The sequence below is a fragment of the Astyanax mexicanus genome, chromosome 17 (genome assembly GCF_023375975.1).
Source record: "Astyanax mexicanus isolate ESR-SI-001 chromosome 17, AstMex3_surface, whole genome shotgun sequence".
Classification (NCBI taxonomy): Eukaryota; Metazoa; Chordata; class Actinopteri; order Characiformes; family Acestrorhamphidae; genus Astyanax; species Astyanax mexicanus.
Genome location: NC_064424.1, coordinates 26,753,856 through 26,776,612, shown reverse-complemented (window position 1 = coordinate 26,776,612; position 22,757 = coordinate 26,753,856). Strand labels below are relative to the sequence as shown.

The 22,757-nt window shown below is 40.4% G+C and overlaps 2 protein-coding genes across 7 annotated transcripts in view; both read right to left on the bottom strand.

Annotated features, from left to right (window-relative positions):
• The window catches only part of cdk5rap2 (CDK5 regulatory subunit associated protein 2), a 73,879-nt gene extending 66,039 nt beyond the window's left edge, over nt 1-7,840 (bottom strand). For both annotated transcript variants that reach the window (XM_007256572.3, XM_049466169.1), the window contains exon 1: nt 7,634-7,840. In XM_007256572.3, the coding sequence (XP_007256634.3) occupies nt 7,634-7,686 (53 nt within the window). In that variant the 5' untranslated portion in view covers nt 7,687-7,840. The remainder of the gene's footprint in view (nt 1-7,633) is intronic.
• Nucleotides 7,841-9,813: 1,973 nt separating this feature from the next.
• The window catches only part of camsap1a (calmodulin regulated spectrin-associated protein 1a), a 33,913-nt gene continuing 20,969 nt past the window's right edge, over nt 9,814-22,757 (bottom strand). For all 5 annotated transcript variants that reach the window (XM_007256576.4, XM_022676404.2, XM_007256575.4 and 2 more), the window contains 8 exons: nt 21,817-22,587; nt 19,624-20,941; nt 16,868-17,004; nt 15,901-16,088; nt 15,664-15,760; nt 14,736-14,851; nt 14,422-14,540; nt 9,814-13,451 (listed from right to left, as the gene is read on the bottom strand). In XM_007256576.4, the coding sequence (XP_007256638.3) occupies nt 13,161-13,451; nt 14,422-14,540; nt 14,736-14,851; nt 15,664-15,760; nt 15,901-16,088; nt 16,868-17,004; nt 19,624-20,941; nt 21,817-22,587 (3,037 nt within the window). In that variant the 3' untranslated portion in view covers nt 9,814-13,160. The remainder of the gene's footprint in view (nt 13,452-14,421; nt 14,541-14,735; nt 14,852-15,663; nt 15,761-15,900; nt 16,089-16,867; nt 17,005-19,623; nt 20,942-21,816; nt 22,588-22,757) is intronic.

Sequence of the window (22,757 nt, the reverse complement as noted above, 5' to 3'; positions counted from 1 at the left end):
TCTCTGCACTTTCCTCCTAGCGCGCTGTGATGCTACTCGGCAATGCTGCATTAGCAGCAGTTTAAAAAGAGGCGGAGTCTGACTTCACATGTATCATTCACCCCACAACACCACACACCAACCTCCCTCCCCATTAGCCCCTGTAATTCTAAAATACCCAATTATTATTTTTAAATGGCCGTTTGTAAGGGGTCCATGTCTCTGCCCTGTAAAGCACTGTACTCTGCCATATTGCCGCGCACACACACACGTACACGGTACTTCTGTTCCAACATAAAACAAAACGAAAATGCTTTTCTGCATTCAAAAAAGCTCAAACAAAAAATGTGCAGAAATTTCTGGTCCTCCAAGACGCATATATGACACCGCTTGAACCATGCTTAACAGGGAAGCAGTGAAATTATCACCCCTAACCTTATCACCCTTCCTTGGCTCAGACTGTAGGATTTCTCTAGCAGTGTGTGTGTGGTTACAGAGAGGGCTTGTTTTGTGTGTGTGTGTGTGTGTGTGTGTATCAAATGTCGGCAGTTCTCAGAATGACTTCCTTCCCTGTCCCCCTCTCGCCCGTCACCCCCTGCCCTTTCAACACTTATCCAGCTACAGCAAGCACAAACGTACATACATGATACAACACCCAACTACTGTAAATAACGCCATATTTACTAACCAATAACGGCTTCAACTCTTAGATTACTACTCTCAAGGACATATACCCACTATTCCCACAGTCTCCACTGCACCTGTGCTTCTGGAAGTGTCCTCCCGTGGGGGTAATATTGGGCCTCACTCGTTACCTCCCTCCCTTGGGTTAACTCACTTGTTAGGCCTTTAATTTGCCTCTACATCTCATAAAGCCATTATACTGTTGTCAGCATTATTGCCACAGCCTAGGAACCATGCAAATAAATGTGTATCCACCATCATTAATAATAGAATTGTAAAATACTAATGAATTTTCTCAATAATTTTTTACACCAATTATTAACATATTTTTTTATCCATAACAGCTGAAATAATTAACTGTTAAAACTGTAACATACCACATTCTGACATTCAAAAAATCAATTTGGGACTCATCCAAATACAAGACATCCATCAATAGAGTATTTTGGCGAGGCGACTGAGCCACAGGTGCAGCTCATCTTGGCTGCTCTGAGAACAGCAGTGGACCACAGTGTCCCTCCTCCACCACCCTCTGCTAAAGTGTGTGAGGCCTGTTCTTCTTGCCTTTATCTTAAGACTGGCAACAAAAGAAATGTGACGACACTAGAGCTGTTTTAACAAAACAGCTTTAATTGCAGCTTTAATTAAATCAATGATGACCTTTGGGTTGCTGAGGTTAAAAGAAATCAAATTAACATTATGGATCATTGACAACAACCAAGACACGTGTGGTGTCTAAATTTTGTTACTGTCATCTTAAAGTGAAGCTACAAGGCTAATGTTGCTAACAAACACCACTATACCCCTATACAATATGCTAGGCTAAAGACTGTGACTTATTAAAGCAGGAAAGGTTTTCTCAAGATGACTAATTTACACAGGCCATATTCATGCATATACACAGCATAGCAGAACAGTGAGCTTACATGCTAAATCTTCCTAAAGGTCACTTGTAGTCAGAATTCCTAGTCAATGACTGTAAACACTGTAAATACTGTTTCCATTCCCTTCTCTCCTATAGAAGGACAAGCAAAAAAATGTGCAATTTTTCAGATTAGTTCAGACGCGGATATCTGCCACCTTCTCCCAGATAAAGCCAATCACAAGCTGCCTTCATTGAGTTTACAGTGTAGCATAAAAGTACCAGACATCAAATGTGCTTTTCCACTGAATTTTGTGTGATCAGTAAGTGTAATGTTTTAAACAGTAAAAGTGTTAAAGTGTACATGTAAACATGATTACATGTCTGTCTTTGTTAGAGAACATAATAAAAAAAGCAGGTATTTGTAATGTGAGTGTCCTGTATTATTACTACATATCTGCTGTTTGTAACAAACCAAACTATTATTATAGGTGTATTAAACATCTTCCTCAGTGGAAATAAATGCTGCTACATAAGGAGAGGCCAATTCGGATTCTCAATTTCTCACAATGTGTGTGTCTTTCTCACATGCGCTCTCACTCCATCACAGATTAACGACACGGTGACAAATCAAATTCTGTGTCGACAATTTTTTATAGTCGACATTGTTGATTATGTCGACTAATCGCTGCATAAGCTCAATTTCAACTCAGCTACTCTATGTAATGCAGATGTGTTGTTCTAGCCAAAGCTGCCAATCACTAAACCAATCCCTTAATTTGTAACATACATCCAAATAGCATGAAATTTCATGTTTTGAAAACAGGGAAAAACAAAATATGTGCCAATATTAGCACATGTAAACTAACTGATTAAAAAACAGTACGTACGGGGATGGGTAAAGCTACACATTATACTGCAACCAGCCAGTAGAGGCACTAGACCTGTGGTGGCTTCACTTTTGAAATACACTCTACTATCCATGCTTTATCCAAGTCTTTCTATTACAAAATTGTATGCAGACAAAAACAACAAGGGTTCAGTAACAGTACCAACTACATAGATAATGGGTACACTGTAATGTACAGGTGCTGGTCAACGAATTAGAATAATTTGAAATAGTGCAATCATGAAATTCTTTGAATGCATTTTTTGTGCAGAAAGCAAATCAGGTGTTCACCGCACCTGTCCTACTCGTTAGACTAATCACAGAACTCGTTACCTTTTTTATTTGCTCAGCTGAGCTTTCCAAAAGGCCCATTTAACTGTGACACTGTTGTTTTATTGAATTAGAATAATGGAGAAACCGTTTCATTGAATTAGAATAAATGCTCGAATTTTTGTTTTCTGTGAAGAGTGTTCACTGTGCAGTATAAAGTCAGGGTTGAGTAGAATTTCTAAGTTGTAAAATCAATCATGGGTAAGCAGCGCGACCTCTCAACCGGAATAGTGGCTCAAATTCAAGCCCTTCGCCAACAAGGCTTGACCCAAACTAAAATTGCTGAGCAGCTCGGCATCAGCCAGTCTTCCGTCTGCAAAGCTCTCAAGAAAAACTGCAGCAAGCGCACCAACTGTTCCGGCGTCCGAAAAACTTCTGCTCGCGACAACAAGCAGCTGAGAAAGATCGCAGTCAGCAACCGGTTCAAGTCCACTTCCGAGCTCACCAACTTGTGGAACAAGCAGACCGGCGCTGGCGTCTCCAGATCAACCACTTACCGTCGTCTGCGCGAACTCGGCTTCAAATCTCGCGTTCCAGCAGTAAAACCGATGCTGAACAAGAAACAAATGGAGAAACGGCTGAAGTGGGCCAAAGAACACGACGAGTGGACTGCTGAAGACTGGCAGAAAGTGGTCTTCAGTGACGAATCACGCTTCTGCATCTCCTTCGGTGACCAAGGTCCTCGTGTCTGGCATTGTGGTGGCGAAACCTACAACCACGAGTGCGTGAAAAGATCCGTCAAGTTTCCCCAGAGCGTTATGGTCTGGGGATGCATGTCCGCTCGAGGTGTAGGGAAACTCTGCTTCCTCAAGAAGACGGTCAATGCTGCCGTATATCAAGATGTTCTGGAAACGTTCCTGATTCCGACTGTTGAGGAACAGTTCGGCGAAGAAGACTTCATATTTCAACAGGATCTTGCACCGGCTCATGCGGCAAAGTCGACCAAAGATTGGTTCACTAAAAAACAGCTTGAAGTTTTGGCATGGCCGGCCAACTCGCCTGACCTCAATGTCATTGAAAACCTTTGGGCCATCGTCAAGCGGAAAATTCGCGACAGAAAGCCTACTACGCTGGACCAACTGAAGCAGAACATCGCCACTGCCTGGGAAGGTGTGAGTGCGGAAACTTGCGACAAGCTGGTCAAATCGATGCCGCGGAGACTTCAGGCAGTCATACAAGCCAAGGGGGCAGCCACAAAATACTGAGAAAGTGATGATTATAATTATAATAAAAATTATTCTAATTCAATGAAACGGTTTCTCCATTATTCTAATTCAATAAAACAACAGTGTCACAGTTAAATGGCCTAAATGGGCCTTTTGGAAAGCTCAGCTGAGCAATTTTTTTCCAGGTAACGAGTTCTGTGATTAGTCGAACGAGTAGGACAGGTGCGGTGAACACCTGATTTGCTTTCTGCACAAAAAATGCATTCAAAGAATTTCATGATTGCACTATTTCAAATTATTCTAATTCGTTGACCAGCACCTGTACTACAAAAAAATATCCAATGACTGGTTAGTGACGTTAGTCCAGCATCTGCTGTTGTGAATAAAGAAGCACAAATCACACACTAATTGTTATATAACTGTATATTTGTTTGGTTCCCTCTTGGGTGGAGATGGGAGGAGAGCGGATGGAAGCCCTCGTGATGCTTCCTCACAGCCGTTCTACTACTATAACAACAACAACTTCCTGTTTCTCTCAGGCAGAAAAGTCACACACACCATCATCAAACAGCACACATCACCCTCAGTGTCAGATGGCAAATAAGCTTAATCAGGATCGGCTTACGGCTTTAGTTACTTGGCACAGGCTCGCCACCTGCGTTTATGAGAGACACCGTGAGGGTGAGATGTTACTTATTCATCAGCACGGCTCCAGACTAGGTGCTAAACTTGGCTTTAAGCACAGCTGAACACGGAAACTACCCGTCTACCAAGTTCTGCTGCTAAACATCAAGCTGAAGTTGGCTTGTTGTTGGAGTTTCTGTTTCAGCAGCAACAAGTCACCTTCAGCCTAGTCTATGAACCCTCTACCATGTACATACATACAAACACACAAAGTCCTATTACCTACCTATTCCATTCTTTCACTGCATTGGAATGAGAAAGAGGCAGAAAAAGGCCCGTTATCTGCCTGATAACTGTCTGCTTTTCCGTCTCTCGTATGCATTTCCTCTTTTTCCCTCGCTGCGCATTTGTTGTTGCTGTGATTGCGCAATAACATGGCACATGAAGAAGTCAGTGAGATCTTTGACAGTAGCCTGTATTTAAAGGGGCAGTCTCACTGTAAACTCTACACAGTGAGAAACTAATCTCTTAAATAAAAGATATGGTTGCATTGGTTAATTGGAAAACTTATGGTTATTATACTGTGAGAATCTTCATAAAAGAATATTTAAAAACAATGCAACCAGATAAACATCTCACAAACGTTTACATTTTAGAGATGTATGCAGTGCAATAAATCAGTAATTGTAGAAAATAAATGGCAGAGCAGTCAAGTCAAAGTAATAATAGTATTAGAACTAAAAGTATGGTAAAAGTAATAGTAGTACAAATAGCAGTTAGAATAGCAGTTATATTAGTAGTAGCAACAGAAATAGTAATGTGTATAGTAATAGTTGTAATAGTAATAGTAGTAATTACAGTAAGAGTAAAAGAGGCAGTAGAAATAGTAGTAATAGTAACAGTAGTTATAAATACACATGTATGGATGTGGAAATTCTCGGTAAATGCTGTTAATCGATATTGCACTTTTGTAACTTACAAAGACATTGTTATGAATTTATAACTTTAAGACTAATAAAAACAACAAAAGCTGCTTAAATTAATTAAATTTTACAGTGGCTGGGGTAGAACAGTTGTAGTTGTAGTTGTTTCTAAAAAAAAAAAGCAATTATCTGCCGATATAGACATAATTCCCATATCATTGTGCATCTCTAGTCATAACAGCAGTAACAGTAGTGTATTAGTAGTAGTAACAATAGTAGCAGTAGTAACAGTAACAGCAGTAGTAATAGTAGTAATAACAGTAACATAAGTAATAGTAGTAGTAACAGTAACAGCAGTAGTATTAATAGTAGCAGTAACAGTAAAAGCAGTAGCAACAGTAGTAGTAACAGTAACAGCAGTAGTAATAGTAACAGTAAAGTAAGATTATTAGTAGTAACAGTAGGAGTAGCATTAGTTGTAACAGTAACAGCAGTAGTAATAGTAGTAGTAACATTAGTAGTAATAGTAACAGTAAAGTAAGAGTAATAGTAATAACAGTAGCAGTAACATTAGTTGTAACAGTAACATCAGTAGTAATAATAGTAGTAGTTACAGTAAGAGTAATACTAGTAGTAACAGTAACAGTGGTAGTAATAGTAGTAAAAGTAGTAGTAACAGTAACAGCAGTAGTAATTGTAGTAGTAACAGCAGCAGTAATAGTAACAGTAAAGTAAGAGTAATAGTAATAACAGTAGGAGTAATATTAGTTGTAATCAGCAGTGTCAGATTTTTAAATACGCTCTCAAGCATAGCAAAGACAAACGTATTGAATTTATGCTTCACATCATCCAATTAAACTGGATTGTTACATTCTGTAATTAAAAGTTGGTCAACGTTTAGTAGCAAAACTGCTATGTATTTAAAACTAGATACACTAGGCCCAACTTAATCATACTAAATAACCATTATAAAACCACATTAAACAGTTACCAATACATGTATGAAAAAAGGCACCAAACAGAGTGAACATTGTTTTGTGATGTTACAAAAAAAAAACAAGGTGCCAATATCAAGCTTACAGGATTCATTTAGCCACACTTACAGTACCAGTGTCCAAAACATTTGGACACACCTTAAATTCTTTGTTTTTTTTCATTACCTACTGAAATTATTTAGTAAACAAAAAGTTTTAAACAAACCAGAACATGTTTTAAATTTAAATGATTTTCTGAGTTTTATGTGGTAGATTCGCCTGGAATGGAGTTGACAAGTTGTCAGAACTTGTCGAGAGTTAATGACTTGAATTTCTTGTCCTTTTAATGTGTTTGAGAGCATCAGTTGTAAAGTTGTGAAGAAGCAGAGTTGATATACATTGAACAGCCTTATTTGAGTAATGTTCTAATCCATATTATGATAAGAACCTCTCAACTAAGTAAAACAAATGACTTTAAGAAATAAAGGTAATTTAATCTAAGAAAATTAAGAACTTCAGAAGTATCCTCAAGTGCAGTTGCAAAGACCATTAAAAACGTTATGATTAAATTGGCTCTCATCAGGACCGCCCCAGGAAAGGAAGAGCAAGACTTAACACAGGATGAGCTCATCAGTTAAGAGCCACCTAAATGTTTTACATAGTGTTTTGGTTTGTTTAACACTTTTTTTAACTTTTCTACATGATTCCTTATGCGTTCCTTCATAAAGGTTTAGTCTTAAGAAAGTTAATGTGTGACTAATCACAGAATTCTACATCCATAAGGTGCTGATGTTTTTCTGTCACGTCACATTCTGGAAAACCTATTTAGTATAAAATATTTGCAGTAGAGAACCCTGTCGTTTTATTTACTGTTCATTTTGCTGCCATTTAAAAGCCAAATTATTTAATGGGGATTACTGAGCTTCACAATTGTGACTAATATTTCCCTTTTCAAGTTTAAACAGAATGAGAAACGCCTATAACGAGCGTGGCCAGTTATGTAGTCGCTATGCAAAATTCAAACGCCCACCTCAACCAACACACATTACACCCAGTCCAATAACTTTAAAACAGTCCCCCAGAACCAGGAGCAGAACCACGAGAACCAGAAACAGAACCCGGAGCGGAACCAGTACCGGGCTGTGGAGCAGCTCCTCCTCCAGCCCAGTAAAAATAAACCCAGTCACCCGCTTCTTTCTTACCTGCCATTAAAGTCAAAGGGCAGCGTCTGGTCCTCCCCCACCACCGAGTCCATTATTCTATTAAATCCAGCGTCTTCCCGAATAAACCCGGAGTTAATCCCGCATCTCCTCTTTCTCCCGTTTAGTTTAAAATCGGGCGGTAAAAACACCAAAACTCACACAAGACGTTAATAACGCCATTTTGAAAACGGCGACGTCACCGCGCGCCTGCAGCGTTGGCCATGCTGGGCGGGACCAGTCCGCATAGATCCCTCCCCCTCTGTTTAGTGATTGGACAGGAAACGCCGGGACTTCACGCTTATTGGTTCTTCAGGTAGCCTTCATAACACAGATCGTGTTCTGATGTTTTCAAAACTGAAATAGTATAGAAGTATAATTAAAAACGATGTCTTTCTTTTATTTTACCGAACTAAAAAACCCTGGAATACAATCAAGAGGAAGATAGATCACAACCATTAAACCAAGCTGAACTGCTTGTTCATTTTATATGAATTAATTAAAAAATATATAGATGTCTTTCTTTTATTTTACCGAACTAAAAAACCCTGGAATACAATCAAGAGGAAGATAGATCACAACCATTAAACCAAGCTGAACTGCTTGTTCATTTTATATGAATTAATTAAAAAATATATAATTAAAATAAATACATTTTATAACCTACAAGAGCATACCTCTTACTCAACATACCTCTTACTCAACATACACCAATATATTTTTTTTTATAGCAGGCACATGATTAAATATTTTAAGGTTTAAACCCTAATGTAACGTAAATGACAAAATTTCTTCCTTTATATTTTAACAATCTGTTTTAGAACTAGTTTTATGGAATCTAAAACATCCATTTAAGCATTTTAATTGTTAAATGGTTGAAACAGCGCTGTCGAAGCAAATATAAATACAGTTATAAAATAAGCTAACCTAGTTTTAGCCCCAGAACTAGCCCAGTACACCTACTTTATGTAAATAAGATCAGATGAACTGGACCCTGTGCTGTAGAGAACTTTAGACAGCTTTCAAAGAGTCTATGGCACACATATGATAAAATCTATTTAAACCATATATTAAAAACTATATAATTACATGCATAAAACGTTGAAGGCTGAAATATGTATGAATAAAAAAAGTCTACGTAAATCACTTGCTTTATTGTTTATAAAATTGAGATTTAATGGAACTATTTATGACAAGACCGGTGGAGTAGTGCTTCCCCCTACAGGCCAACATTTGAATTGCATGTCAGTTGTGCTAAATTAAAATAACCTTTAATTAATTCAATTAAAATATGCTCTGCATATTTAATGATACAAACGGAATAAAATAGATTCAGAGTGGGTTTAGTGCGATACACTTAAAGCTAAATTTAGGCATTCAGAAAAGTTAAATAGGCACATTTAGGGAAAAAATCTATCCATGGTGTAGGGACACATGCAGGATGTTGTGTGGCAAAATAGTCCATTAAAAGTACTGTTCTTCTCAGGTTTGCCACTATTTTACCATTTTTGTAACATTCTATATTAAACATGAACAGATACCTGCAAAAGACTTCACTGGTGGGTTTGAATAGTAAATAAAGTAGCTATATACAACTCTAAAAAAAAAAAAAAAGAAATAAGAGACCACTTAAAAATGATGAGTTTCTTTCATTTTACCAAATTGAAAACCTCTGGAATATAATCAAGAGAAAGATGGATGACCACAAGCCAAAAGCAGTGTGTAAGACTTGTGGAGGGGAAAATGCAAAGATGAATGAAAAATGTGATAGAAAAAAACAGGGTTATTCCACCAAATTGTTTTCTGAATTCTGAAAACTGAAATTTTATGAATATAAACTTGATTTCTTTGCATTATTTGAGGTCTGAAAGCTCTGCATCTGCTTTGTTATTTCAGCCATTTCTCATTTTCTGCAAATAAATGCTGTAAATGACAATATTTTTATTTGTAATTTAAGTGAAATGTTGTCTGTAGTTTATACAATAAAACAACAACGTTCATTTTACTCAAACGTATACCTAAAAATAGCAAAATCAGAGAAACTAATTCAGAAACTTAAGTGGTGTCTTCATTTTTTCCAGAGCTGTAAGTGTATCGTCAAGGATACAACAGTACAACACTTGAATATACATTATTGTCCTGTTGATGAACACGAAATGAAAAAAAAAAATGCCAAAAAACTGTTTGCTTTAATAATTTATTAAATCTTCAGTGTTCCTCTTTAAAATAAATATATGGAAGAATATTTAAAAGAAAAAAAGTAAAGCAAAGGTCTTTACAATCCGTACATTTACATCAGAGAACCCTGCTCACAGAGGTCCCAGAAGAGCATACATTACATTCTGTACCGAACACTAACACACACACACTTACGCACGCATACACACACCAACCAACACACGCGCACAAACAATCGGTGTGTCTTCAGACAGTCAGGCTCCTCAGTGAGGAATAACTGAAGCACATTACTGAAATACTGTCAGCAGCCGTTAAAAAAGAACAGACAACAGGGAAAGTGAGGAGATGTGTGAAAAAGAGTGGTGTTAGGAGGTCAGAAGAGGGCTGGAATGATAATAAAGGTTATAGTGAAGGACAGAAAAGACACAGAGACAATGGATCCAGTGTTGATCCAGAATAAAAGCTCTTAAAACGTGACTAAAGGCCAGTACAGTGTCTTCACATTAGCATACAATCATGCTAACTATACTTTCACCCACTCTCAGTCTACATGTAGCGCTGGATGTAGTGCACTGCTAAAGTGAGCATCATTCAAGAGAAGAAAAAAAAAAAAAGAACAGCAGCATGTTTAGAAATATGGGAAACCCAAGACACACGCAAACACGCAAAACACACACACATACACACACACAGACACACTGCACTGACCATGAGTGTGTGTGTGTGCCATTAATAGTGAGGTGAAATGTGAAATAATACTACAGTAGAAAAACAAACCCAGCGCTTTCCCAACTGAAAAAAGTGCCACATGCAGAGAAACCTGCCGTTACAAAACCAGTGAACACAGTAAACTCAGAAACACATTCATCACACAGAGCTCTGCAGCCGTGCCGTCATTCTGCACTCGCCTTCAGCACTTATTACAACATACTGGTCTGAGAAGCTTAAGTTATGGAAAACAAACACATTCTACAGTGGATAATATTAGAGGTGGGCAACCTGATGATACTTTATCATACAGCTCTGGAAAAAATTAGAGACCACTGAAAAATTATGATTTTCTTTGATTTTATCAAATTGAAAACTCTAGGAATATAATCAAGAGGAACACAAGCCATCAAACCAAGCTGAACTGCTTGAATCTTTGCACCAGGACTGGCATAAAGTTATCCATCCAAAAGCAGTGTATAAGACTGGTGGAGGAGAATATGCCAATATGCATGAAAACTGATGAAAAAACCATGGTTATTCCACCAAATATTGATTTCTGAACTCTTACAACTTTATGAATATGAACTTGTTTTTTTGTTTGCATTATTTGAGATCTGAAAGCTCTGCATCTCTTTTGTTCTTTGAGCCATTTCTCATTTTCTGCAAATAAATGCTCTGAATGACTATTTTTATTTGGAATTTGAGACAAATGTTGACTGTAGTTTATAGAATAAAACAACAATGTTCATTTTACTCAAACATATACCTATAAATATCAAAATCAGAGAAACTGACTCAGAAACTAATGGTCTCTTACATTTTTTTCTAGAGCTTTATAGTGATAAGTCTTTTTATCAAGAAGAATATCGAGAATATCATCATCAATACCTAGAGAACACTAACCCAACTGCATCATTTTTTTTATGTAAAGTGTGATTAGTGCTGTTTAACTGGTTGAATTGTTTAAGTTCACAATGATAAAATCGCTGATAGAACCACAGGGGTAAATATTTACCTGGCAAACCTTATCAAAAAGCACCAAAATACAGAGTAACTTTAATGCTGCTATTGCATAATGTTGTAAGAAACCTGTGCAATATATGTTATATTAATACTCAATTAACTGTTAGTTTTAACCACATGGACAGTAAAAACAATGTGTGTTTCTTCCGCTCAAAAGGCAGGCTAAAATGCTAACACACTAATGCTAATGGTAAACAATGGACTTAGAAACAAGCCAATCGCATTTATAATCAGTAAATATATACACCTAAAAAAAAGGTTTCCAACACTAAACAAATTAAAACAGATTAAAATCTCTTTTTGTTTGTTTTTGATTATGTGGTGTAATATACACAAGTCTTGATAAAGGGGTAAAATTAATCATATTAAAAAGTGGAGATCTTTTTCTACTGTTTTTTCACCAGGAGTGGCATAAAGTCATCCAAAAGCAGTGTGTACGACTTGTGGAGGAGAACATGCCAAGATGCATGAAAACTGTGATTAAAAACCAGGATTATTCCATCAAATATTGATTTCTAAACTCTTAAAACCGTATGAATATGAACTTGTTTTCTTTGCATTATTTAAGGTCTGAAAGCTCTGCATCTTTTTTGTTATTTCACTTATTTCTCATTTTCTGCAAATAAATGCTCTAAATGACAATATTTTTATTTGGAATTTGGGAGAAATTATGTCTGTAGTTTATAGAATAAACCAACAATGTTAATTTTACTTAAACATATACTTTAATATACTTTAATAGAAAAATCCGAGAAACTGATTCAGAAACTGAAGTGGTCTCTTAATTTTTTCCAGACCTCTGTTCTACAGCTCAATGCTGGCGGGCTTTGTACCCCTCGACCACGAAGTTATTAGGCATGGTGCCAATAGGTTCATTTTTATCTGCTCCAGAGCGTTCTGTCTTTTCAGCAGTAGTTCTCTACAGTGACTAAACAAGTTGTGTTAGTGCATATGCATTTTCAGTTAGCAAAGGGTGCAACTTGAAGTAGCTGAATGCATTCTTCAGTACGTGTTTACAAGCGACTTTTGGCCAAATAAAAACATATGCAAGATAGAGAGACTGGAACAGCAATCATTTTTCAGACCCGGGACTCCTAACACAGACCTGATGTTGAGTACAGAATGACACGCAGCTTCAGAGATCTATATTAATGCTCAGTAATGCTCTCTGTCAATCAAACACACAGACACACCCCACCCCTCCACAGCCCACGCTGGGTGTGCTCCTCACACGATCGATCCTGTGATCAGCGAAGGCAGAGTTTTGGATGCAGATCAAGGCAGCCTGGTGATAGCATGGTTCCACAGGCCGATTTTACAGGTTCCTCTGCCTGGTTCCAGAGTGGAGGTCACCCACACACACACACACACGCACTGCTGTGTGCACACACGCGCACACACACACACACACACTGGTCCAAATAGAGCACACCCACTCCGACAGTCCGACAGCCAATAGGACAGTGAAGGAAGCAGCTGGTGAGCCAATAACTGGTGTAACTAGACCTGCCTGTGTAGCCAATAGGCAGCCAATAGAGCAGAAGGAGGTGTGGGAAGCCAGTTCTTTAGCCAATAAGGATGCATAAGTCAGGATACTAAGTAGGCAGGGCGTGCTGTCTCACTTCCTCTTGGAGGAGCCGGGTCGTTTGACCTGCCACAGGTGGTTGTGGATGGTGATTGCGTCCACGCTGGCCGACACAGTCTTGGCGGGGATGACGGTGAACTGCTTGCGGTCGCTGCTGTATTTGAACAACTTGTCGATCATCTTGCGGGTGATGGCACGGGGGCCGGTGCCGGCCAGCTTCAGGATCTCCTCCGTGTCCAGAGCGAAGGTGTAGAGTGCCCGGAACTGGCAACCACCGTCACGGAACAGGATCATCAGGTGATTGGACTCGCAGCGCTCGATTTCCTATTAAAGAACAACAAACAACAATAAATGATTTAACTGATAATCCATGCTCAAGTACAAGTGCTTTTATTAGCAAATGTTGCTACATGTTATTAGAAATCAAGCGAATCACTTATATTTGGAATAGAACTGGAATCAGGTGAAAAAAGATCTGGATCACTGATGTATCAAAAATGTAATGCTATTCAAGCTGCCGGCGCTCAGAGGGAGCACAGTTGGCCCTGCTTCCTCTGGGTGGGTAGATGGCTCTCTCTCCCCCATCACTCCTAGGGTGATGTCCACAACATGGGGCATCTGTGAGCTGATGTATCAGAACTGAGTCGCTGCGCTTTCCTCAGAGCGTGCTGTGATGCTGCTTGGCAATGCTGCATCAGCAGCAGCTCGAAAAGAAGCGGTGGCTGACTTCACATGTATCGGAGGAAGTTATAGATCTCTGTAGAAATGCACGGCCAACAATAGCAATTTTATTTTATTATTTTTACATTGTAAATTTAATATTGAAGACATTTACAGCAACGTGGAATCATTTCATAAACAAAAGGTTTTGAAAAAAAAACAATGTGTTTTATACTTTAGATTCTTCTAAGTACCACATTTAGCTTTGAGGACAGATCGGCACGCTCTTGATATTTTAATCTCAGTGTCTTCATGAGGTAGAGACACCTGGAATAGTTTTCTCAGCGTCTTTACAGAGTTTCTGGGTGTGCTGAACAACAGTTGCTGCTTTTCTTCATGCTTCAAGCCAGCTAATCACAAATCACTGTCTAAGTTGAGTTTAAATTAAGGGATTGTGGAGGACATACATATTTTTGTTTACTACATTAATTTGTACCTCAATTGTAATTTGTGTTCTTTAATATTAACCTACAGTGTAGAAAATAAATATTGAAGTATAAGAGGTATGTCCAAAGTGAATGGTACTGTTTATAGTGTTTGTGTGTTGGCATGTGTCCATGAGAAGAGTGCTCACCTCCAGGATTGCATTTTTCTGCGCTTCGTTGACCTTGCCGGCCAGACAACAGTGAGCGATAGCGTTCTGAATGATCGGCTTATTGGACTTAGCACTGGGCTCTTTAAACAATCTTGGGCCTGAGAGAGATAGAGAGATAGAGATAAAGAGAGATAGAGATAAAGAGAGATAGAGATAAAGAGAGAGAGAGAGAGAGAGAGAGAGAGAGAGAGAGAGAGATTTATGGGTTTTTAAAAAAACATGCTTTTTAAAGAAGGGAAATCACTGTAAGCTATAAAAGAGACTGAAGAGTTGCTTAAAAGTGAGTTACTTACCATTGTATTCTGCTACAGAAGTGATGGATGATGCTGTGGAGCCATTATCCCAGTCTCTTTCCATGTTCCTGCTGGCGTTACGGCTCAACATCGGGAATGACTCCACCGACTCGCCCCTGACACACAGAAAAATAGATCAGATAAGTTCCATCTACTGAGAAAATATACCACCAAATATCTCCAAAAATACAGTGCAAAATATTATTAAAGGAGAACTCCATGTGAAATGGATTTATGGTAGTTTATTAAAATTAATATTAATTATTATAAAGATATTTTTTTATTAACAGCTAGGTTTATGCATTTCCCTGGACAAAAAAAAGTCACACTCGTTATCTTGTTTCACCACACCTAAAGTCAATTTCACACTGGATTTCTCCTCTAAACTACTCTATAAATTGAAAGAACTGAAAAATTTCAATGCAAGGAGTGCGAGCATAAGCTGAACACCCGTAATCTGCGCTCCCTCAGACAGCACTGCATCATAAACAATCATTCAACAGTAGTCGAATTGACACCATGAGCTTTAGACTAAAGACGAAAAGGACCATCCAGACTGTTATCAGCATGAAGTCCAAAAGATATGTGAAAATATGGGGTTGTGTCAGTACACTTCTGTGATGGAGATCTTAGTACCTATGCTGCCTTTAAGACAAAATCGATTTTAAGGGATTTCCACGCATTTTAAACATGACAATGCAAATTGTCTACATGCTGCACACAATACAAAAAGATACAGATACTGAAAGATACTGGACTGGCCTGCTTGCAGTCCTGACCTGTCTTTAATAAAAACTGTGAGGAAAAAGGGACAAAAAAATAACACCTAACACCTTTGTGCTATATGGGAGGAACGAGCAACATTAACGCTGAAATCAATATACTCACAAATGAAATTAAGCTGACCAGACATAACATTCTAGCTCACCTCTGCGAGCCTCCTCCAGAAGTGACGCTGTCCCCTTCAGTAGCAGCAGAGGCCAGAGAGAGAGAGGAACCAGACGGAGCAGTGCACAGACCCACAGCTAAAGAGAGACATAGATAGATAGATAGATAGAGAGAGAGAGAGAGAGAGAGAGAGAAACAAAGAGTTTAGTAAAAAACAAAAAAACTGAAGAGTGTTCGTAAATGTAAAAATAAAGTGGTGTTTTATAGCTGCTCATACGGGTACTGTTGCCAGATTCTCGTCGATGGACCGATTTGGGGCGGGGCTTCCTGTGTCGTGGGCGAGGCTTAGCTACCCCCTGCTCCTCCAGCAGCTCCTGTTGTTTCCTACGCAGGTACTCCTGCTTGATGAGCTCCCTACGGGCCTTCTCCTCCTCCTTACGCACTCTCTCCTCCTCTGCCTTCCGCCTGAAACACACAAAAAACATCAATACTGTCATACAAGATTTCACCCACAACCCTATAACATAAATACATAATATATGCCAAACAAACCAAAACCCCACCCTGAAGGTGATATCAGGGGTCTCTCAAATGCTAAGTTCCAGGAGATCATTAAGGTCCTGTAAGATTTGATGAGGAGATAATGCTGGGCAATTGTGGCCTAAGAAAACTCGATTATTTCTCCCCTGCTAAATGTGTCTAATGTGCCTCTCTACTAATGTGTCTACACAGCTGCGGTTTTACTCACATGAACGCTGGAATATATTTCAGAATGCGGGGTTGTGACTGAAAATTGAGAAATAACGCACTAAACGAGTCACAGAAGAAACTTTGAAGTAGCAAATTTTATTGTTTTCCACAATTAATCACGGATACTCACTGTAGAGCGGTAGGATTGATTCCTAGCTTAATATATGCTTTATCTCACTGGGTGTTTGTGTCGCAAGTGCTGAAACTGTTTTTGGTACAAGCTCCATTTTGAAAATCGCATTAAAACTGTAATTTGAATTAACCGAATTAATCATGAAAATCATCCAGCACTATGTGGAGCTGGAGTGACTTCCAACCAGGCCAACTTTCTTCATCGCTCTGAGGTCCAGTTCTGACATTCAATAAAGATCAATAGTAACTAAAATGATTATATTAATAATTTCTCCAGTAAAGTGGTTGTTTTTAGGTTCTCCTGACATTTAAGATGAGTTGTAATCAACGGTGAAGTGGCATCTCTCATACACATTAGTTACCTGGCTTCATCTCGTTTCAGCTCTGACTCCGCCTCCAGTTGTTGTTTACGAAGCCGCGCCTCTTCTGCCTTCTTCTGCTGCTTCAGCAGAAACGCTGCTCGCTTCTTAGCCAACTCATCTGCAGCCTTCTGATCATCCTGAACACACACACACACACACACGCACACACTTTTAGGGCTTTCTTTCATTAGTGGCTAGCAACAGCTTTATGCCTAATACACTCCTTCCAGTGACACACACACTGCCATAAACTCAACCAGCTTCACTGCTGTGATGAGATCCATTGAGCATCAAATAAAATTTGGATGAGAGCAGATATGTAGTCTGAAAAAGACCAATGATGAAACACTAAACACTTCCATAGTGAACCCAAAAGGCTAGTGGCCAGTGAGTGGAAGTACATGTCAGGTGTTTCTAATAAAGTGGCCAGCAAGTGGAAGTACATGTCAGGTGTTTCTAATAAAGTGGCCAGCAAGTGGAAGTACATGTCAGGTGTTACTAATAAAGTGGCCAGTAAGTGGAAGTACATGTCAGGTGTTTTTAATAAAGTGGCCAGCAGTGTTGGGCACGTTACTTTGAAAAAGTAATTAGTTATAGTTACTCGTTACTTCTCCAAAAAAGTAACTGAGTTACTAACGGAGTTACTCCACTATAAAATTAACTAGTTACCAGTAAAAGTAACACGTTACTTTTATTATTCGCCTGTCAAAAAAAAAAGGAAATCAATTATGTATTTTCTATTATTATTAGAAAAATAACAAATGAAAATGAACCCAAAATGTTGACAAAAATATAATCTAACGAATTAAAAAAAAAAAAAAACGAAATTCTTCACAGAACAAAAGAAAATTACTAAAACTTGTAATACTGAAAAAAACGGAAAAACGCGTCTGGGGATGAAATTAACAAACCAAGCCACACTCAAAGGAAATATGTATATATAAACAAAACATAATAATGGACAAAAACAACAATCTAATGACCGTTAAAATTGTATTAATATAACAGCTTCACCAAAAGAGAATAGAGCTTAGATCGGGCCCAAAAATACGACCCGACCCAGCCCGAGCCCGTGCACGTTCTGCCCAAGCCCAAACCATGAACTGTCATTATGAGCCCGAGCCAACCCAAACCATAAACTGTCTGTTTTCGGGCTGATTGAATGAGCGAAATATAATCAGAATTATGTTAATTAACACTGTAACATAGAAGCATAGAACTATTATTTACTTTAAATGATTTTTAAGAACAGCTACACACAATGCTGCAAGTCAAACGTGGAGGCGTTCACGTGCGCCCAGAGCTACGTGATTACATTTTTCATTTTTATTATAGTTTAATTTTTGTTTTTTATTTTTTCTGTTCAGTAAGTTTTTAGGGTGGGCTTGCTAGTTTTTATTATTTTTTCACACATCTCATCAGAGAGATCAATCTAAGAAACGTGAGAGAGAAAGAGAGAGAGAGAAAGAGAGAGAGAGAGAGAGAGAGAGAGATTTGCCTGTTCTGGTATGAGCTACTCACAGGTAAATGTTCTCACACACTGTATCTCCTGTTTCTCTTTCATCTGCCTGGCGCTCATATTGTAATCCCATACATAGTTCTGCAGTTTCTCAGTGTTTTCTGTCGTATTTTGCGGCTAGCGCGAGCGCTTTACACAAGAACTAACGGACCACGAGGTGCCGCGCGCTCGGCACAACACCCCCCGCTGTACAACAGCGCTTATAAATAAATCAAACACGAAAATTAGGGTATTCTATCAGTAATTTCAGTTCGTTTTAGATAGTTTTATAAACACAAAATACAGTTTGAGATAGTTATGTTTCTTCCTTTTAATTACCGTTTTTATTAGATTCAGTTAACACAAATGTTTTTTCACTTGCAGTTTTCGCTATTTCGTTCGCTTTAGTGAACAATAATTGGTTACTTAGCAACATTGTGATTATCACACCAGAGCTTTATTTAAAATAAAAATAGGAGCCCGATTTCGGGTCGGTCCTCGGGTCAGGTGGGATTCGGCAGAGAATCTAAGATCTAAAATAGAAAGCAGCAGCACCACAAAAACCGGAGCAGCTAAAAAGAGCTTAACGTCCTTAATTCGGAACTTGGGCTGTCCACGGCAATCACTGAATTAATTAGAGCACGCAAATAGTCACAATTGTGCCTCACTTCACCACGCCAAACCACAGGCACAGCGGCCAGAAGCTCAAGTTCACCGGAAAGAGGAGGGGTTAACCAGGGCAAAGCGAAGTAAAAAAAAAAAAAAAAAAGTTCATAGAGCGGCTAAAGTAACGTGCAGTAACGGGGTGTCGGAAATGGTAACGGCGTTATAGTTACAGTCATAGTAATTAGTTAGATTACTCGTTACTGAAAAAAGTAACGGCGTTAGTAACGCCGTTACTCCCAACACTGGTGGCCAGTGAGTGGAAGTACATTCCAGGTGTTTCTAATAAAGTGGCCAGTGAGTGGATGTACAGGTCAGGTGTTTCTAATAAAGTGGCCAGTGAATGGAAGTACATGCCAGGTGTTTCTAATAAAGTGGCCAGTGAGTGGAAGTATGTGTCAGGTGTTTCTAATAAAGTGGCCAGTGAGTGGAAGTATGTGTCAGGTGTTTCTAATAAAGTGGCGAGTGAGTGGTAGTGCATGTCAGGTGTTTCTAATAAAGTGATCAATAAGTGAAGGTCGTGGTATGGGTTTTGAAATAAACCGGTATTTGCAGAAAAGCACAACTCTAGTGTTTATAATATGGGAATAGTTACCTTAAAGAAAAAGCCCAGTCCTGATTTCTGCTCTCCCTCTCCCTCTGCCTCTGTGCCGGAGTCTGGGTTGGCCAGGTCAGACAGGTCGACCTCAATTAGCTGTGCTTTTGCCCGGCTTTCCTCAGATGGAACGGGGATATTTTCTTTCCCTGAGCCTCCGGACCCACTCCTCTCACGGGCTAGTTCTGCTTCTGTTGGTTCTACTGTAGGCGGTTCTGCTTTCGGTGACTCTGGACCGTCTGCTCTTCGATTACAAGCATCGTGGAGACGGAATGTTGCATTTCGGGCCAAGCCTCGGGCCGAGCTGCGTCCATTGATTTTGTCACCGCCTTCTTTAAACACGCCCTCATCCTCATTTTCTGATCGGGGCGTCCTGCTGATTGGTGAGGGTCTTGGGTCGATGTTAATGGTCTTCGTGCTTTTACTCAGCTTGAGCTCGGAAGGTTTGGTCCGTGGTGTACGTCCTGAGCTCAGCTTGGGAGGACGCCGGGTTGCTGTGGAGATCTCCACAAACTGCACCGAGGGCCGAGGCTTAGGCTCCTGCTCACTGGGAGTCTGGGGTTTCTCCTGTGTGGGTTTGTCTTGTGTGGTTTTCTCCTGTGTTGGTGAAAGGGCGGTCTGCCGCATAAGCAGGTCCTGTTGGACAGAAAGCTGCACCATTTGTTGTTGAATAGCCCCAATAGCATCGTTCAGAAGCTCAATAGAGCGACTACATTCGCCCAAGTCCAGTTCCCCTCCCATCTCCTCGCCTTCACTTGCACGGTTATCCCCCTCCAGACCAGCAGGGGACATGGAAGAAATTTCCCCCCACTGCCTGGATTCTTTACCCAGACTGGATTCAACCTCTTTGCCTCTGGTCTTCAGAGCCTCCACACATGAGTCGTCCTTCGCCGTCTCCTTTTCCTTCTCCTTCGTGAGATCCTGCTTGAAAGGGCGTGGCAGAGTGTCACCTCGCCCCTTTTTGACCACGTGCAGAAAGGCGGCCTTGCCAAGCTTCAGCCGTTGCCGGGCTGACAGCGTCTCCATCTTCTTCTTTTGTGTCTCAATAGCCCGCCGCTTCTCCTCCAGTTGCATGCGCAAGTGGACTAGCTCAGAGGCCACGCCCCCTCGAGACTTGGGGCTGGGGCTAACTGTGCCGCTTGTGACAGGTGGGAAGGGGGCACATTCCGACCCGTCTGGAGTGGTCGTCTGGGAGCTGCAGCTGCTGTAGTAGTCATCAGGTGTCCCGGCACGGTGCATCCGCCGCTCTGCAAAGCTGGTCATGCGGCTGGACGCGCTGCTGACCTGCGAAAGTGTGCTCCGACATGGACTGGAGTGCCTGTAACAGTTCAGATAAGAAGGGTCAGTAAAAACATACAAAAAAGCTTTGAGAGCTATCTGAGCATGATCCACGTAAGACTGTAAGCAGAAGAAGTAAAGAGAAATTTAGGTTTTTCTATGTAGGTGCTGCAGAGAAAGAGACCCCTGCAGTGTTTACTGATTCAGATTGATGCTGAACAATCAGACAAGCAAATAGACATAAAAGAAGACAAACAGACAAACAGACTGGTGAATGAGTAGACAACTATATAACTGAGAAAATCAATGGATGGACAGCCAAATGAACAAACGATTGACCCAACTACTGAACAGAAAAACAAGCAAACCAATGGAAGAACAAATGAGTAAACCAATGAACAAAACAAGGGAACAAATATACAGATGGAGAGAAAACAAACAAACTAATGGACAAACAGCCAATTAAATAAACAAGTGAACAATTGAGCTACCCAATAGGTGGATGGGCAAATGAACAAATAAGCCAACCAATGGACTGATGGACAGGAGAACAAACAAGCAAAACAACAACGGACACCTAAATAAATAAAGTCTCTGATATCGGACAGACAGAGCTGAGCCACATACTGATCCAGATTCCAATCTGCAGCTTGAGCTGAACCATAAACCCACCAAAGCCCTTATCACACAATTAACTTTCAAACAAAAAACGCATTATTTTCAAGTGACAGTGGCGAGGGTGACATGAAGACCAGGCAGCAGAGTCTCAATTGTGCTTTCCAGAAATTTACTAAACATTAGTAGACAACCCAAATAGATTTCAGCTGGCCCCACACCTTGCTTTTAAAGTGTGGTTGAAGCACAAAGAAAGTTATAGAGAAAATGATCAACCAACAAGAAGCTTAGGTATCTCACCTCGTGTGTCCGGCGCCGGTGGAAGTGCTGCTGGCCTGTGAGAGTGTGCTGGGGCATGGGCTGGAGCGACCGCTGGCTCCCTCTTTGTCCTCACGTTCACGCATTCGCACCTCCTCATGCAACTTACTCGATTCCTCCTCCTCCTTCCCATGGCCCAGCATATTCCTCAAGCGAGCCTTTCTGAAGCCCTGGTCTTCCAGGTCATCGCCCTCAACTTCATCCACCTCCTCTTCCTCGAACTCGGAGTCTGAAGTTTTGCCCACCCAGATGTCGACTGGGCTGCTTCTCACACACTCTGACTTACTGTGAAGAAAGAAGCCGCCAGACTGCGGCGCGTCCTCAGAGTCAACAGCACCAACAGCACTGACGGTGGTAAAGGTCTGATTGATTGCTGTGTGCTCGGTTGGGGTGTGAACACCCCTCCGTCTCTGGCCCCGCCCCTCCCCGCTCTCGTCCCTCTTACTGACCGGGGCAGACTTCTCTTTGTTTGGACGCAGGACGGCCGGCTGCAGCGGCTCCAGGAAAAAGCTCTCAGGACGGGGGTCTCGGAAGGTGGCCATGCTCCCAGAGCCTAAAACAGCCACAAGCTCCTCCTCCTGATCCTCAATATCGTGAGCGCAGGCCACGTGGGGAACAGACTGGCCGTTGACCTGGTGACGGGGAGTGATGGAGATGACGTTGGAGGCTAAACTGTCTTTGCTGATGGAGCGCGCCAAGCTAATGTTGTCACCACACAGGCGCTCCCACTCCATCTCCATCTGAGACAGTGGTCTGGAAAAGCAGGAACAGACAGAACGAGCATGAGAATTAAAGAAAAAACAAATAAATAAAAACCATGTTCTGATATACAGCATGTTGTAGCCACCCTTTAGTCAGTGATGCTCTAGCTGTGTATGTTAGGTGGTGGACTTAATATGCTCTAACCCTGCTGCTGTTAATGT